The 18,397-nt window shown below is 44.8% G+C and overlaps 1 protein-coding gene across 1 annotated transcript in view; it reads left to right on the top strand.

Annotated features, from left to right (window-relative positions):
- Positions 1-294: 294 nt before the first annotated feature.
- Shrm (shroom) overlaps positions 295-18,397 on the top strand; it is a 483,853-nt gene continuing 465,750 nt past the window's right edge. The window contains exon 1 of the mRNA XM_075882065.1: positions 295-585. Coding sequence (XP_075738180.1) covers positions 442-585 — 144 coding nt within the window. The 5' untranslated portion in view covers positions 295-441. The remainder of the gene's footprint in view (positions 586-18,397) is intronic.

Raw genomic sequence — 18,397 nt, 5'->3', positions numbered from 1 at the left:
GTTTGTTTATTGGTGATTGCGATGCGCCGCTTATATTCCCCCTCCTTGCCCCGCCGGCGCGCACTTTCCCCCGCTGTCACTCGCGGCAGCCCTGGAGGGCGGCGGTGCAGCAGCTGCCGCCTTGGCAGCCGACACGCTCGCATTCCCGCAACGGGACACCAGCCGAGCGTTTGGCATCGCGCCTCTGTAGGAACCGCTACCGTGCGACCAGTGACGGCAGGCGGCGGCTCACCGTCGACGTCTCCTCCGTGCGGGCCCACGTGGTCGACGTCCTCGCCAGCGGCGGATGCATGGCCGTTGCCGCGTGCTCCCACCGGCGACCGGCGCCCAGACGACGTGCCTCGGTCACGAAGCGTGGATGGGCGCCGCTGTTGGCCGCTCTCCGCCGTCGACGGTGTGTGGCGCGCGTCGTGTTGTGACTCGTGTTGTGACGCGGCCACCATGTGGTGGTGCGAGGCCGCGGGCGGCCGCGACCTGACGCCCCCGTCCGGATGCCGGTCGGCGGTGCTCAAGGGAGGCGCCCCCTGGGGATTCCAGCTGCAGGACAGGGCGCCCGGAGGACTGCCCGCCGTCGTTGTGTCCCAGGTTAGTCAGTTGATCGCCTCTCCGATGGCTTTCACTCTTCGTTACAACGTGAATTGTACAGTTCGCGTTCTCGAAGGCCACCCGGATCAGCTGTTTTCTTCGGACAACCCGATGTCCTGGCACCATATACCACATACGAGTGCTTTGACACTATAAGGCTCATCGCTATACCCCCCTCTTTCGGTCAGTCGAGTGCGAAAGAAAATGAGTTTCGCACTGAATTCTAAAAACAAAATAAAACGATGAAGCACTTTCTACACCCGTATACCTTTGTTTCCACGTCATCGCGGAGGTAAAGTTGAGAAGTAAGCAGTTTTCGAACGCGATATCAAAGGTGCTCGGCCACCGTTATCGTCAAAAGCGTGTGTCAAACGACGGAACATCTCCGACTTTAGTGGGGAAATTCGGATAATTCAGACGTGTCCCCTGGTCCCGTCCAGCTCATGCATTGCTTAATGACATCAAACTCGTTAATTCGGTCACATTCGGCAGTGACCCGGTTGATTCGGACGATTTTCGGAGAACGCCGAGCGCTGTGTATGTGCGACGCAAAAGAAGGCAAGTGCCGTTCGCAAACTAAACGACGTAGCGATGTTCACATCACTAATGTCATCAGTTTGCAGCGCACGAGTGCGGGCTCCAAGAATCCAACCATCGGAAGACGACGATACAACAAGCACGGAATTTCGTAAGGCACTATATAGCTACACAATTAATATATGACCCCTTCTATTTGCTTATTCATTTATTGGCCAATCTCGCCCGGAGTGGGTGTGAGCCATACATGTAAGTCATCGTTATCATCATCATTGTCACGCCTGTTCTTGTTCTCGTGTGTGCCACTGTTCAGGGCTCTACTCTACTGTACTCTTGCTCGCGTCTGCATAAATGGCTTCATACGAGACAAGTTGAGGTCTCGCAGCATCGACGTCTGTCTGCCTGTTCCCACAAACTAATGATGCCCATAGTTCTTTACACATGTGGCACTCAGCGAATTCGTCTTGACTTAAATTAATGCAATGCTCGAGTAATGTCACAAAACTGAAACATGGCAAGACCTGTTGACCTTTCAGCCGCGGTCAGAATTATGGCATAATACTTGTTTGCTACATTACGATGGATGAGCTTATCAGCTGCCGGCCATTTTACCTGTTATTGAACTGCTGTCACATGCGTGTGGTGGTGGCGTATACCTAAGAAGGGAGAGGAGCACAGCATGTGTCAGGCTAATTAAACACGGAAATCTGGCTCCGTGGTCACACTCAAAACGAAGTCGGAGGATGACAAAAGGTGCTGCTATTGCGCTACTCTAATGCAAAAAAAAAGAACTACAGGATTTACTTGTTTATCTATCAAGCAAATGAAAACGTATTCATGCGACAGAATTCTGTTTATTGTTTTCTTGATGTTTACAATTATCGGGCATTTTTTCTGGTGCGGTGGTATTTCTGATATTTCTGGTCCGGCGATTTTTCTGGTCCGGCTCCTTTATTTACACATTCGTCTGGTAAGTGCTGCCTTTCTAGTCTCTTCGCGCAGTTCCTGGGTATGCATATAAAATGTCTGTTACCTGTGGCATATACCCGCATACCAGTGGCACATACCCGCCCCTGGGAATGTGCCACTGTTTTTCGCAAAGCGTTTGACGACGTAAGCGACGAGATGATGACATTATTCATATCATGACCTGCGCGTCGTATTTGTCAAACCATGTTACCCTCCCGTACTAATCTTGTCTACCCTAAGTTGAAGGTGATCATGAGAGCACCCACCGGACGCATAGGCGGCTAAATTAAACAGACAGACAGACAGACAGACAGACAGACAGACAGACAGACAGACAGACAGACAGACAGACAGACAGACAGACAGACAGACAGACAGACGGACGGACGGACGGACGGACGGACAGACAGACAGACAGACAGACAGACAGACAAAAGTACTTGCAGTGCGCAAAGAAATGATTTTTATTGTTTTTATTTATTGATACTACAGTCTCAAGCAGAGACTATAGCAGGCGTGAAACATTATTACATGATATAAAAAAGGACACAATAGCATTCAAAGAATATATATGAAGTCAAAAATACAATGCATACCGGTAAAACAATGAGGCTAATAAAATAAACAAGAACACAGCGGAATTTAACAGCAAATAGTAAATATAAAATGCAAGAGTTCAAGAACAAGCTGAGTAGACACACAAAAAAATAAAATTTCAAGGAGAGAATTTGTCAAATTGAACGAAATTGTGCAATGAATTGGAAAGAATAATAAAAGAGAAGTATATTCAACGGTACTAACGAGCTACTGCTCATATTCTTCAAAAACGTCGAGGCATGTGTTGCAATATTGCCCGCTAGGTTATTCCAATCAACAATAGTTCTAAGGAGAAAAGAGCATTTAAAGCAGTTGTTTCGTGGATGTAAAGGTGTTATCGTGAAACAATGTTTTTGCCTCGTTGCGTAACCCTGAGAATAATTGATAGTGGGAGAGAAGTATATATGTTGTAATGTCATTTAACTATTACGTAAAATAATCTCAGTCGGCAAGTTCTACCTCTATTGCTAACTGAGGGCAACCCAGATCATTTGATGAGTTCAGTAACTGAAGAACGACCATATGAGTTATATATGTAACGAACTACTTTTTTTTTCTTTTGACTTTGCTGATATTTGTTTTGGTGTATGGGTCCCAAATTGGCACGGCATATTCAAGCATATATATAGGAGATATAATGGACCGGTATGCAAGGAAACGAATGGAAGGAGTTGATAAATTTAAGGATAGTCTTAAAAAGAACAATTTCCGCAATGCCTTATTCGTAACAACATCTATATGTTTTGACCATGATGAATTAGCCGTGAACCAAAGACCCAGGTATTTATATTCATTGACCTCCGAGAGAGTGTTTCCGTTTGCCCCGTAATGAAAAAAAAAAGTGGTTTCTTTTTGTGGGTTATTCGCATAAAGATTGTCTTGTCATAATTAATAGTCATCTGCCGCCCCGCCGAGGTGGTCTAGTGGCTAAGGTACTCGGCTGCTGACTCGCAGGTCGCAGGATCGAATCCCAGCTGCGGCGGCTGCCTTTACGATGGAGGCGGAAATGTTGTAGGCCCGTGTGCTCAGATTTGGGTGCACGTTAAAGAACCCCAGGTGGTTGAAATTTCCGGAGCCCTCCACTACGGCGTCTCTCATAATCTTATGGGCGTTTTGGGACGTTAAACCCCACACATCAATCAATCAATAGTCAACTGCCACTGATCACACTACGATATGATTTTTTGGAAGTTTTCATTTAACCTAATCTGATCCTCACTTGACTTGCTTCATAAATCACGCAGTCGTCTGCATAGAGTTTAAGCTTGACTATAATAACATTGGTGCTGTCATTTATAAATATCAGAAATAAATAGAGGCCCAAGCAGAGACCCCTCGAAGACACCAGAAACAACGCGAACTCGACCTGAGCAGGTGCCATTCAGGGAAACGTATTGGTAACGGTTCATCAGGTAAGCTCTAATCAATGCCAGATAAAATGTTGGCATTTTGCATTCAAGACGAAGCCCATTTCCATTTAAAAATGGAGAAGAACAGAACCGAAGTAAGCAAAATTAGACACAATGGGCGAGATCATGGTGGCCATGACACGCGCGAACCAATGCTTTCCAAAATATATTATTTTAATTCTGTAACAGGTGGTTCGCTTACGCAAGAACCTGCTTCTCGTTTCATCTGCGCAGCTTCGATGCTTGTGCTGTCGTCTCCGTGTTGTATGAGAACAGAGGTCTCCTGAAGTTGTGGCTGGCAGCCGCAAGTGCTGCAACGGATCATTAAAGAGCACCTGTCGTTTGTCTGCCCTAGTCCACTTCGTGGATTTAGCGTTTCATCCCTCCCCACCCCCGGTAATGATGCAACAACACCTATTAGCCCAAATTACTACCCTATCGAGGTTATAGTTTGACTGATGTGCATGAAATGACCACGAATATTGTGCAAAAAATGCTTGAAATTGTGTTTCAATAAAGTTAGCGTCTCTATAAGTTGATGCATCCAACACCGAACAACAATATGTTGTGTTGGTTTTTATGTGATTCACATGTATGCTTTGCTCAAGCTCAGTTCGCAGTGCAAAGTTCCATCATTTGCCGAAAAGCAGTGGTGCGATATGACGTACATGGTATTGCAGCTCGTGGCTGATGTGGAACTTGATATGGTTTAGGTTTCTACGCTGATTCTGGGAGCTAGTGCCTTACAATAGATGCATTGAGACGTAAAGCGGAACTTATCATTAGACGCCGCCACAATGATGTCCATTAAAACTACTGCCTTGTGTCAAATGAACTAGTAACTCAATGATAGATTTGCAACTCTCACTACTCCGTGCAACTAAAGTGCAGCAGTTTACTATATTTACAGTAACATATCAGGAGAACAGGCAGGCTAATATATGCAGCATTTTGTTAAACCATGCATCTCTCCCTCTGAGCGCGTCTAAAGTAAGGGTCGACTGAGTGCTCTCGTCGATTGACGGATATACACGTGTATATATAGTTGTTTAGCACTTTAGAAGGCACCGGCGTGTCCTTTTCAAGCGCTCCTGAAATTTGGGTCAAGCACCAACGGAGGTGCGCTCTAGCATGACGTCATGAGCCGGACGGTTGGCGACTCCGACATCCGGCTCATCAGCGGGAGTGTTTCTTTAGCCGCGGCGGCAATCAGCGGTCGCACTTTGCTCACCTGGGCGGGGCCTCTCCTGTCAACTTATGTAATCTGCATCCAACGATAGGGTAAAAAGAAAGAGCGTAAACCTACACAGCAAAACACAGCAAAACAGTTAAAAGCAAAACAGAACACAACGCAAACAGTCCACAGCAAAACAGTTAAAACAGAACAGAACAGTTGCTTTACGTTTTTAAACGTATGTAAAGAAAGGTTGGTGTCAATGTGTGGAGCTGACCACTCATCAAATCTTGCACATAGTTGCCGTGACCAATCACAAAAAAGAAAAAAAAGAACGTAAAACCTGGGGTGGGGGGAATCATGCAGATTTCATAATCATCTTCTTCTTCTTTTTTCTTTTTTTATTCTTTTTCTTTTTCATGCTCGGTTTCAGTTTTTTATGGCATGTAGAGGAGAGTGTTTCTGCTCCACTAACGTCTCAGGCTATTTGTTGGGGTAACTGTCGCATTCCTTATTTTTAGTGGAGTAGAAGCGTGCAATGAGATTCACGCACTGCGATGACTACATGAAGCACCGTGACGACAGGAAACGCCGACAAGCCTAGCCTACAAGGTGCTTCGAGCCTATAGCAATACAAATAGGCACATGAACGAACACTAACACAATAAGCTCCGGTTCAATATGAAAAAAAATGATCACAAAACACAAATATTCGCAAAAAGAAAACTAAATGCCCGCTCACGAAAGTCCGCCAAGATGTTGCCACAGCTGATCATTAGGCACTTGCGAATCGTGCCTTATTCTAACTGCAACAGTTGCGTCCTTCGTCACTCTCCGTTAGGGAGCTTCCCAACAGGGTCATGCCACCGAGAGACCGCAGACTAGATTGTATGCTATACTGTTATAGCGACAGCTTTTAAATTTCGCCAAACGCTGCCCGGATTGGCCGAAATGATAATAACAATATTTAAATGTGTTTCAGACTGTATTTGTTATGAACAAGGACCCACGCGTCTAGCGAGCAGTCACGTGGGATTAATGTCATCGCCGATAGCGGGCGCCCTTGCGGAGGTATCACGCGCGCGCATAATGCGGTTTTCTGTGCGCAGCCTAACGCCCAGCTTGCATTTTTGTTCCCACGAGCTCGGCCGCGAAAGTAATTAAGTGACTTGGTTAGGTGGTCGTTCTTTCTTCACATGTTGTGCATACAGAACGGCGAAGCTATGCATGTCAAAACATTTCTTCGAGGTTGTCTACACGGACGTCAAGCCTACGCTGGTGAAATTCGTTTTGTTTAGTTTCGAGGAGATACGGCTGTGCCGCCGAACAAACGCCGCTGTGTTGGAGGAGTCGTGTCTCTACTTTCACACATACAAAAAAAAGCTCTTAAAACAAGCACATGCTCACAGAACACCGTACTTAACCAAGGAAAATACACCGCTGATACATTACGGCATGATCCTTCCAAATTAAGAGCGTATTTGTCCCACTGCTTGAAGTAAGGGAGCACACGCTTTATACTTTTTCTCTGGCGTTTTGTTTTACAAATTGTTTTTAAAAATAACTTTGGTATAGTTTTTCTATTCAATTACATTGACTCAGCGCGTGACACGTCCTGGTGGTGTGGACTACCCCATTTTCGTTTCAAGCGAGAACGAACAAGCGGATGTGACATCAATGTCGCGTACCACGCAAGAGTGACTGGCTGTGACTATCTGTGTGCGTGCTGCACTGTATACTGTCTTTCTCTCTCTTTCCTCTCCGTCTTTTGATCCCCTTCATCATGTTCGCATGTTTAGGGCAGCATAGTGGCTGTCCGAAAGTGGTTAACCTGTCTGCCTTTCCTTTTCTACTACTTCTTCTATTTGTACATAGGGGGAGAAACACACACACACGCACGCACGCACGCACGCACACACACACACACACACACACACACACACACACACACACACACACACACACACACACACACACACACACACACACACACACACACACACACACACGTACGTTCGATAATAGAGAAAGCATCCCTAGTCTCTCCACTTGGCCGAGTCCAGAAGACCGCGAACTTCGCACTCGATGCAAAAATGAAAGGGGTGTTATGACGTTCCCACCCTTCCGGGCGCAAATATGTGAATTAAAGATTTCAAGGAATGCAACATCAATGTTCCTCGACTGGTTGCCGTTGGCGAAAACCTGCATCACAGCATGATGTCTATGAGTGACTTTGGTCACGTACTTCACTCGTCTGTCGTGTATCGCGCCAGAGGTCGCGCAATGACCCACTCAAGACTTTTGCCGATGAACGCACGTGCATAAGAGCACTTAACTAATTTCAACTCCGGTAAGTACACCGCCAATAAATTGCGATATGAACCTTCAAAATTTGTTAAACTATTGGGTCTATTGGATCAAATAACCGAACACACTCCTTATCATTACTTGTGATTAACAAAAATCAGTTACATGTTTTTGTTTTTACACAAAGTTCCCCCGATATATTTCCCCTACTCAATTATCTCACACTGGCTGAAGCCCGTTACATCTTGCGATGGTTCGGTCCACCCCCTCTACTTTGCTTTCAGTTATTTTCGCACACGAGGAGAGAAACTCAGAACGCAGGAGAACCCGTTTGTTTACGTATACGCGTGGCAGCGCGCGTGCGTCATTGCGCGCGCGAGATTGAGCAACACTTAATTCCGCAACTCCCGTTACGCGTAAATGACTCCGCTTTCCTCCTTCATTCCTTCACGCGTTTGCCACTGGGTGGCGTTGCTTCTCTCTTCTCTTTACTCTCCTTCACTCGACGTTGGGGCTCTTCTTCGAAGTGTGTTGTTCCGACGCTGCTTCCTGGTCAGGCGCTGGCGCACACACGCGCAGTGCGTATGACAACACACGCGGACCGACCTGCGGCGGCTAGCGTGGCTCCCGCCGGAGCCTCATCGCGCCTTCGCCTCTTGTCACGACGATAGCTTCCTCGTTTTTGTCCCTAGATGGAGCAAGCCGCGTTGCGTGCGCTCGGCGAACGTGCATGCTCGGGGCTCTCTCAATTTCTTTCGTTCGCTTATTCGTCGTTTCTTTTCCTTCCCTAACGACGTCCTTGCTCCAAATGCGTCGGGATTTTCACTTCGTAAGCGCGCGTATACCGCTCAAGAATTGGCGCTGGTCGCTTTCTTTTCTGGGCGCTGTTCAGAAACAAGAAGGATTACAAAAGTTTACGAAGGGAAATGGCGAGAAAAGAAGGACGGCTTCCGCCGTCGCCGGTTGGCAGGACAGTGCGAATGGTTATGCAAAGTTGTACAACGCCGCACGACCGGATTTCGGTCTCTGTTCTCATCCTGGCCAGCAGCTCTCTTTTCAGACAAACAGAAAGAAATAGGCTCCGCCCAGTCGTTAACGCTGATGCATTCAGGCTGCATACGTGAAAGCGCAAGGCTTGCGTGTTCTCGCAGTTTTTTTTTATTGAATGCAGGTATTTCTTCTCTTATCTCCCCCCCCTCCCCCATTTTCGTGGCTCACGACGTTTTCTCATTCTTGGCCAACCGTCTGGTTTGTTCTGTTTGCATAAGAAAGGTGGAAAGGGGGCAGTCTTGGGTAAGTCTTTCGTAATTACGGTTATCATGTTCATCTGCTTAAATACCTGTAAATTATTGCACGCCAGCGTGGCTAGAAGCCCCGATGGTTGTAGATGAGGCCGGCCTTTTTTAAGAGGAAGTTATCGAGTACCTAGCCGATGTTTCTACTTTAAAATGGTGCTTAGCAGGGTAGGGATCACGAGGAGGCTTCGCTGTACTGCGTGAAAGAAACAGGAATTTGAATGCTTAGAAAGACTGATGACGTCCGTTATTGTAAACGAAGCACACGCGCCATGCAACCATTTGTTTTAGGCGACATTAATGAGTTGTTGGCTCTTTTATTATGGACAGCCTGACATCACGGAATTCCTTTAAAGAACAGGTTCACGATTGATTGATTGATTTATTGATTGATTGATTGATATGCGGGGTTTAACGTCCCAAAACCACCATATGATTATGAGAGACGCCGTATAGTGGAGGGCTCTGGAAATTTCGACCACATGGGGTTCTTTAACGTCCACCCAAATCTGAGTACACAGGCCTACAACATTTTCGCCTCCATCGGAAATGCAGCCGCCGCAGCCGGGATTTGATCCCGCGACCTGCGGGTCAGTAGCCGAGTACCTTAGCCACTAGACCACCGCGGCGGGGCCAGAACAGGTTCATGAACACCCCTCTTCTTCACAGTTAAATTTTGTCTTTTTTTTTCAGAAAAGTCGCCATTGGAAATACTCGCAACACAGCACAAAAGTTCGTCGTTCTGGATTTTCTTTTTCCGAGTCTCTGACGTATACAGTTTAACCCCAAGTGATAGCCTTGCCTTTCAGTCACAGGCTGGAGAACTCACGAACTGACCAGCTCATGCTGGTTTCAAAGTATTTTGAAAAGCCTGAGGTACAATGGTAGCGAGGGCAAGGGTGGGCACCTACTTCGTCAGATGTGGAGCCCATGCAGGTAGATGGGGTCGGGTGTCATGTTGTGCTCTGCACGCCGCGACAAAAAATTTCTGCGCTGGAGGGTAGGTGTCACTAACCCGGTGTGCCACCCCCTTGCTACGCCACTGACCACGTGTAAATGTCGGCGAGTGTTACTGGACGAGTATGCGAGTGCATTCGAGTGAAGTATTGTAGAAACGACCGTAATCATACATACGAATGTGTGTTCGTAACTGTGTATCATTGTGAACAGAAACAGAAGCGAGTACTGACGACTGATGATGTATGTACCAACATGAATGTGAAAGAGAATGCATATCTCTAGAAAAGAATGTTCACGAGCTAGAGTGCACTTAATTTTCATACCTATACTGTCAGAAAACATTGATCCTTCAGTAGGTTGAAAGAGAAGGAAGATGAGAAAGAGAGAGAGATAGAAATGAGCTTTAATTTGACCAGGCGTTTTGTACTTCAGCCCTAAGGTGGGTGGCCTATGGCTCGCTGTCGCGTCCCGAGCCCTGTTCACCAATCGCAGCTGGTTGTCAGGGTCTTGCGTCACCAGCAGAGCATCCCGCTAGTATTCGAATTCTTTCTCTGGATCCACTTCTTTTTCTTCGTTTTCACTATGGGGTGACGACGGTGGTAAGCCCGGATTGTTATTATTACACTCCATCGTGCACCATGTGGCGCAAGTTGTTGCGGGTGTCCGAAGGGCAAAACTTGCATTCCCGCCTTTAGGATATCTCATTTAAATTTTTTTTGTGGAAGACTGCTGTTTGGGAACCATCTTGCAACGTCATAAGAAGCATACGTTATTACGCAGGAGCAGTTTTACCGACAAGGCGACTTAGCGCCTGCTTTGAAGTCTGTCATCGTGGGGCACGTTCTCGTTTTGCATGCACGTCAGCTAATGTCGGTTCACGTTTTTTTTTTGATCTTGCCTGATATATACACAACTAAAACTAGCTACCGTTTTTCCTTACTGATGCGTTATAACGCAAGTTAGGACGTGGGACTTGTCTATGTTACGAAAGATTTATTTTAAAGCCTTCAAATAGTTGAGAGGGAAAGGGATCATTAGTTTATTAATACTACTATTAAGGAGTTGTTTCTTCGCCCAAGGTTAGCGGCTCCTCCAGTGCAGAAAGCCATTTGCGGTAGCTGCTTCCTGTTTTCGATCGACCAACTTGAGCTGACCTTTCAGATTTGAGGCTGCGGACGAAGCTCCCCACTATATGACACGACCTTCTTGTGCTTCGACCTGCTTTTCTGTGGCGTTCACCTCCTTATTAATCACAACCGTGATCGATTGGCCGCTCAGGTACTCCGCCACCTTGTGACAATGTGCATCCTGCCATGGCCTTGCAAATTAGCTTCGTCAGCACAAAGGCGTACTGCCGGGCCAATCTCGGAGGCCATGATCCGGCACTCTGTGGCAGATGAAGTAGTACTGAAAGTCAATTGAATGTAGCTGGTGCGTTATAACGAAATGCACGTGGACATAATCGTTTATCGCAGTACTCCCATCCCTGGTAAGTCGATGTGTGTGGCACACTTTACGCCACCCTCTTAGGTGACAAGGGCGGGGGGGGGGGGGGGGGCGCCTTATGCTCATCTCGTGCGCATACCTGCGCACGTGGATGTTGGTTCGGAGACGCCGCCGGGAGACCAACTCCTCCATGCTAGAAAGAACTAAGAAAAACCGATATGTGAAGGCGCTGAGCAGATTTATTTCCAGTTGCGGTGTTTCGAACACTCTTATTTGTATTGTTATGTTAGTATGAAGACCTAACCGAAACGTGGGAGGCGAAGCTCGCCCTCGAGGACCTGGAAGAGCAACAACTCGTCGCCAGGGCCAAGAGGGCAGTAGAAGCCAGAGGGTTCCTGGACTAAGGAGCCCTCCCACCTCAGGGTGACACCGGGCATTGCTCGGGGCACTGTTTCAAAATAAACGTTTACTTCTCTCTCTCTCTCTATGTTAATATGAAAACGCAAGCTCTCAAGCTGCAGCGTCACGACAGCGATACGAGAAGACCGCCAGAGTTATTTTCTTCCTGACACTGCATTGCAAAGCTGCGATTGCAGTGACCAAAGGGAAGTCTTATCTGACACCTTTGGTGGCATGAATTATGGTTCAATTAACCCACCGATAAAATCTTTCTTGACCACCACCCTTTAGATTAGCGAGCAGTCGCGGCGGCCAATGCTATATGCGGTGGCCGAAAGGACTTGAAATATACACTTCGACGGTGTCACACAACCGGCCGACTTCAAGGTGGTGCTACGGGAGATTAGAACTGCTGCCTCTTGTTGTGCGACGCCTTGCCCACGCAAGCCTTGACTTCTAAAAGCCTCGCTCCCTCTTCTCTATTCTTGCACTTTGCAAAGCGTTCCTAGAGAGTGTGTTAATCGAAAAAAAGATTTTCTTTCCTCTCCTGGGTAAATGTATGAAGGTTCTATATATACGTCAGCTTTAATCGATGCCGAACAATAAATAAATAAATAAATAAATAAATAAATAAATAAATAAATAAATAAATAAATAAATAAATAAATAAATAAATAAATAAATAAATAAGGAGAGCTGGCTATTGGTCAAGCCCTTCTCCGATGTCGACAGTTATCGAACCACCTTGACCAGCTTTTTTTTTTTTTCAGTCGCTTTTAACTGAAGCTTCGCTCGCCTCCACGTTACTCGCCCATTGGCAGCGGCTGTTCTTCGGATGCAAATCAGCCACGCCGAAAGCTTTAGTTGGAGTTAGGAGCGCGCTTCGTAAACATAACTTACATAAAACAAAAGAACTCCGACGGAGTGTTTTAGTTCGGAATTCGTAACTGCTTCATTTAAAAGAAAAATATTGTAAAGAAAAAAAGGAATGTGGTTCGTGCTGTGCATAGCGGCGTGCACTTAGATATAACTCAGTGCAGTCTGGTCTCTCGCTGCATGCTAAGCAGACCGTGACCTTCCCGACATGCATCCGTCATGCCACTCGTTATCGTTCTCGCTATAGTGCCGTGCTTATCTCGTCAATGTTTTGACGGCTCTTAAACTCGTGGTCCCGCAATTCGGGACTTCCTGGTTAAACTTGATGTCGTTGTCGAATAATAAAGACTGCTCTTCTACATGCACTTACTGCAGCTGCGAAGAAACCATCGCGCACCTCCTGTGTGAGTGCACTCATTTCAACGCGCAAAGACAAGAACTGACTGCAGCTATGGATAGACTGGATGATCGGCCTTTGTCGAAACATAGGATTCTGGGTCATTGGCCGAGCCCATCCATAGCCCAGAAGGCTTTGAAAGCTTTGCTGCGCTTTTTGTGGACAACTGGCCTCAGGGACAGGCTGTAGTGTCCTATACGCTTTGATGTTGCCTTTCCTCTGTCGCATTTTTTTGTAACTTCTCTCTCTCTCTTAGCAACATTTCTTTTTACCATCTTTCATTCCCCTCACCCCTTTCCCCAGCACAGGGTAGCCAGCCGGTTTAAGAAGTGGTTAACCTCCCTGTCCTTCCGCTTAAACTTTCTTTCGCATTTCGATAAAGGCGAAAAGCTAAACGCCCATGCCCTTCGATTTAGATGGACGTTAAAGAACACCCCATGGTCACAATTTCCGGAGTGCTCCATACAGCGCCTCTCATTATCATATCGAGGTTCTGGTACGTAAACATCCGATTATTATTATTATTATTATTATTATTATTATTATTATTATTATTATTATTATTATTATTATTATTATTATTATTATTATTATTATTCATAGTTGCGTACATAACCATTTTCTTCATAATTATTTCATCATTTCTTCATAATTTATGTTTTGAGGTGAGAAAAGACAGAGGATTGAAGATTTATTCAAGCATTATACCTTTTCTGTGAGTGAAAAACAGTTAAAATTATCATTGGTTTGTGTCGAATTTATTAATCATTACTTAACAATAAATGCAGTTCAATGCACGGTTTACATTAAGTTTCATAAATGAGATTTGTTTGACGATATTTCTAAGGCCACTAGTCTGTAAAAAGCTGCAATCAAAACTTTGTATTTCTAACTTTTTGTTAGATTAAAGAAATTCAGATATGTACTGTAACAAAATATGTTCTTTCGCGCGATTTCGGCCAATCTTTCTGCATACGATATGCAAAGGCCTGCAACGTTAGAAACTATGATCAATTTACCATTCGCGTTGAATCTTGCGGTATTTCTGAGCGTTTTATCTGTTTATTTTAGTTGTGGAATTATTCAAGCGTGCAGCAACCAGCAGTATTTTTGCTAAGTGTCAATTCTCCATGTAACAAGCCTGTTCTATTTGTTGATCTTTGTTACTTACTTTCCTATCTACTTGAGCTATTGCATATCAGTCTGCAAGCGTAAGAGCTACGTCCTTAGTATAGTTTTTACAAAAGAAAAATAAAGAACAAGAAAACGCAGCAATATTGTGCATGATGGCATAGCCAACCTCCCGATTAACATCATTTCACTGGCGTAGCCAGTAGGAGGGCGTGATATTCAGCTTCTCGTCTGGGAATGTTTCAGTTTTGCATGTGCATGTACGCATACACTGACACATACAGATGCATGTACAAACATGCGTGAAGCATAATGAACCCCTCCTTTATATACCATACTTTCCCATGTTTAGCCCACGCTTGAAAAGTCGCCCAGGGGCACAGCTGCTGTGGCTCAACCATAATGACAAGGCGGTTTCTTAATATAGGTTCGTATAGGAAACGTACTACAGGATCAACGAGATTGACACAGTACACCTCGTTCTTCTCCATGTCGATTGGGACTTGCGCAGTGTGTTAAGCAGATCCTTCAAAATGTCCCTCGCACGCTTGAAGAATTTACACTTCGTATTCTCGAAGGCTGATCGTCTCAGCCATCCGCTTCGACTCTAAAGTGAATGATCAACGCTGCTACTTGGCTGAAGCGATCCCTGTGCTTTAGTGAATGAATATGGCGAGTGAACTGCGACCGTAGGTTATTAGATGTAGATGTAGATCATAAACTTGTGGCTCACATTCACCTTGGGGGATTGGCCAAGAATCAGGTAGCTTAACAAAGAAAAAGCAAAAGTATATATTTAAATACTGGCGAAAATAAAATTCACAGAAATATTAATTTTTTGTAAATTGTTTTTAAAAAAATTTGATGAATTAGTTCCTACTGAATGAAAAATAAATGATTGATATCAAAGAAAATTTTTCTATAGCCTACATGGGTTAACTGAGAACCTTTTGGTATTGAGGTTATTAAGTAACTCTCTTAGACTGTACAATGAAATATTGCACGGCCGCGCACACTTTCCCCTTGCTGTGCCTTAGAGTATGTGCACCTAGGGATAGTAAATTTGACGTTGTCAAAGCTAAGCCAAGGTTTAGTAATGGTATTTCTAGTGATACCTTTCTTTATGTTGAAAACTTTCTACAAGAGATCCAGAAGTGCTCCACAGTTTCCTCTTCACCACAAAAAGAACAAAGTGGGGAGGGAGTCAAGCCTGCTCAAAACAAATAAAAATTTAATGGAGGAATATGACAGCGTAGTCGAATGATTAAAACTTCCAGACATCGGCTATGAAATGAGGAAGTTTTCAGGGTGTCATTAGATGGTTGAAATACAAAGAATTTTTTAAAGATGGTGTGGAGAATTCTCGCATCATCATTTGGCCTCCGAAATCTAGAAGCTACTATAAAGGCTGTTGTAGGGGTAATATCGATATCTGGTCCGTCTAACGACGCTTTCGCTAGTGCATCAGCTGTTTCATTTAGAGTTATGCCTCTATGCCCCGGCACACATACTAATCGTACCTGGGGTTAAGTGATTCGATACTAGAGAGTTGAATTCGCCTATAATGCTTTAGAATCACCGGATGCCGTGAGCGCACTGCAGATCGACAAGGAGTCTGTTATTATTACGGCGGAATTCATTGATGTTGCCAGTTTTCGAAGGGCCAATACTATACGACTAAAGATTCTGCAATGAAGATAGGTTACGAACACTGTGTGCGTGCGTGCGTTACTTATTTTCTTTACTTTGTACATTTACAAGGAAGATTTTATACGTGGTGGCGGTCAATTGATATTTGAAAAAAAAAAAGACTGCAAGCAAAAAAATTGCATACTCAATTACATGACATCACACAGGGCCCGTGACTTCCTGCTTGAGGTTCGCGCTGACTATCCTTTAAAGGATGTACTCATACAGGAAAAAACACTCGCAAGGTGGTGACATCACTGCGTTCCTAAAATAAAAGGGAAAAATAAAAGAAAGGAAAGGAGAGTAGAAAGTGCGGTTACTTTTCAGCATGTCGCAGATGTCGTTCGTTAAGAAGTGTGGGGAGCCTCCACATACCAGAGGCATCAGTGGTTCAAAATGATGGCAGCGCCAACAGTTCAGATGCCGAGATAGCTAAGAAGGGTTTGACACTATCGACGAAAAAAAGAAAGAAATCAGGAAAAAGATATGACTGGGGTTGCTAAAAGAGCATAACCTTACAGCATGAAGGTGTTTATGAAGGAAAATGGTATAAGGTGGAGGAATAGGTAAAACTCCACAATTAGATAGATGTAGCATAAAACGCAATTACTTCGAGGAGGTTAGGTGAGCCTTTGTCGTCGTATAGTTTCAAAGGAGATCCTAGTCCTCCTCCTTTTCATCGTCATCACCATCATTGTGGAGTTGATGAAAAGCTTCGTGCTTATGCCAATTTACGTAGTATACAGTCGGCGGCAACTCAAAGGGACACTAAGTGAAGTAGGCTATAGTGAATCGGTCTAGATGAATAAATTGTGCTTTTATTGCTCTATATAATGACGCTAATATTACCACCGCAGGTTTGCTAAAGATCAAGGTCATCCACTTTTCAGACTCGTGTGAGCGCTTGCGTGTGTGCATGTATTTACACACATGCGAAATTAAAGAGAAAATTCGGGTGAACTTTGAACCACCTGGCTGTGCCGATGGCGCACGCGCACAGCGTTTCTTGCTGCGTGCTATTGTCGCCTCTTCAATCTCGTATACTCAGTGTCGCAGAGACCCCCGTCTCGAATTCTGACGCACGCTTTGCCTATGTTACACTCCAACTCCACTCTGTTTCAAAATTGCGCGGATGTTATCAATTAGCTGCAGCCACAGGGAAAACATGAAGCACGTTTAGTGGCGTCAACCTAGTTTTAGGCGCGGCGTTGGTCCCTCGTGTAGCATATTCTCTGACCTGGCCTACATCGTAGCTCTTATCTGCGGTCAGACGAAGAGCTCCGTGTCCGTGAGTGGTACAGTGGCTCAAGAGAGCGCGACATTCTCGCGGGGACTCAGTCATGTGTGTATAGAAAGTCGCGCGTATATAATACCCGCGCGAGGCCCACCGCCACCGGTAATGGATCTTCTCCTGCGAAAACGGCGCCTATGTGGCTGCATGGGAGGCTGTTTGAACACGGCTGATTTTCTTTACGATTACTGGAGCAGGACGATGACGCGAGCACACGGAGAGGCTCTCGATTCCGACTATTTATAACCAACAAATATCGACAGGGCATTCGTGTAACTGCTCCTTTATTTTTTTAATATGTTGCTGTTATTTTTTTTGTTCTCTTGAAAGAAAGGTGGTGTCACGTGACGGACCATATTTCGAAATGTGGTCGAGTCGCCTCGAATAAGATAACGTAAAATACAGAAATGAAAGCGAATGAAACACAGACACTTCGATTGATGCCCCAGAAATGCCCTGGTGTAACTCTGACGTGATTCGTTTCAAAGTGTCTTCTTTTTCTTTCTTTTTTTTCTTGCTTTTTCTTCTCTTTTCGGTGGTTACATGGATGCCATGCTCGCTATGGCGTCTGTTCTTTTGTTTTCTCGTTGCGTCTTCATGACGAGATTTCGCCATGGCGGCATTCTTTCTTTCTTTTTTTTGATGTGCAGCATTTATTTGCGTACTGCAAGCACTTTGGCATCTATCTATCTATCTATCTATCTATCTATCTATCTATCTATCTATCTATCTGTCTGTCTGTCTGTCTGTCTGTCTGTCTGTGTGTCTATCTATCTATCTATCTATCTATCTATCTATCTATCTATCTATCTATCTATCTATCTATCTATCTATCTATCTATCTATCTATCTATCTATCTATCTATCTATCTATCTATCTATCTATCTATCTATCTATCTGTCTGTCTGTCTGTCTGTCTGTCTGTCTGTCTGTCTGTCTGTCTGTCTGTCTGTCTGTCTGTCTGTCTGTCTGTCTGTCTGTCTGTCTGTCTGTCTGTCTATCTATCTATCTATCTATCTATCTATCTATCTATCTATCTATCTATCTATCTATCTATCTATCTATCTATCTATCTATCTATCTATCTATCTATCTATCTATCTATCTATCTATCTATCTATCTATCTATCTATCTATCTGTCTGTCTGTCTGTCTGTCTGTCTGTCTGTCTGTCTGTCTGTCTGTCTGTCTGTCTGTCTGTCTGTCTGTCTGTCTGTCTGTCTGTCTGTCTGTCTGTCTGTCTGTCTGTCTGTCTGTCTGTCTGTCTGTCTGTCTGTCTGTCTGTCTGTCTGTCTGTCTGTCTATCTATCTATCTATCTATCTATCTATCTATC

Source organism: Rhipicephalus microplus, chromosome 2 (genome assembly GCF_043290135.1).
Source record: "Rhipicephalus microplus isolate Deutch F79 chromosome 2, USDA_Rmic, whole genome shotgun sequence".
Taxonomy (NCBI): domain Eukaryota; kingdom Metazoa; phylum Arthropoda; class Arachnida; order Ixodida; family Ixodidae; genus Rhipicephalus; species Rhipicephalus microplus.
The sequence above is the reverse complement of the archived record's forward strand: the minus strand, read 5'-3'. Positions and strand labels throughout refer to the sequence as shown.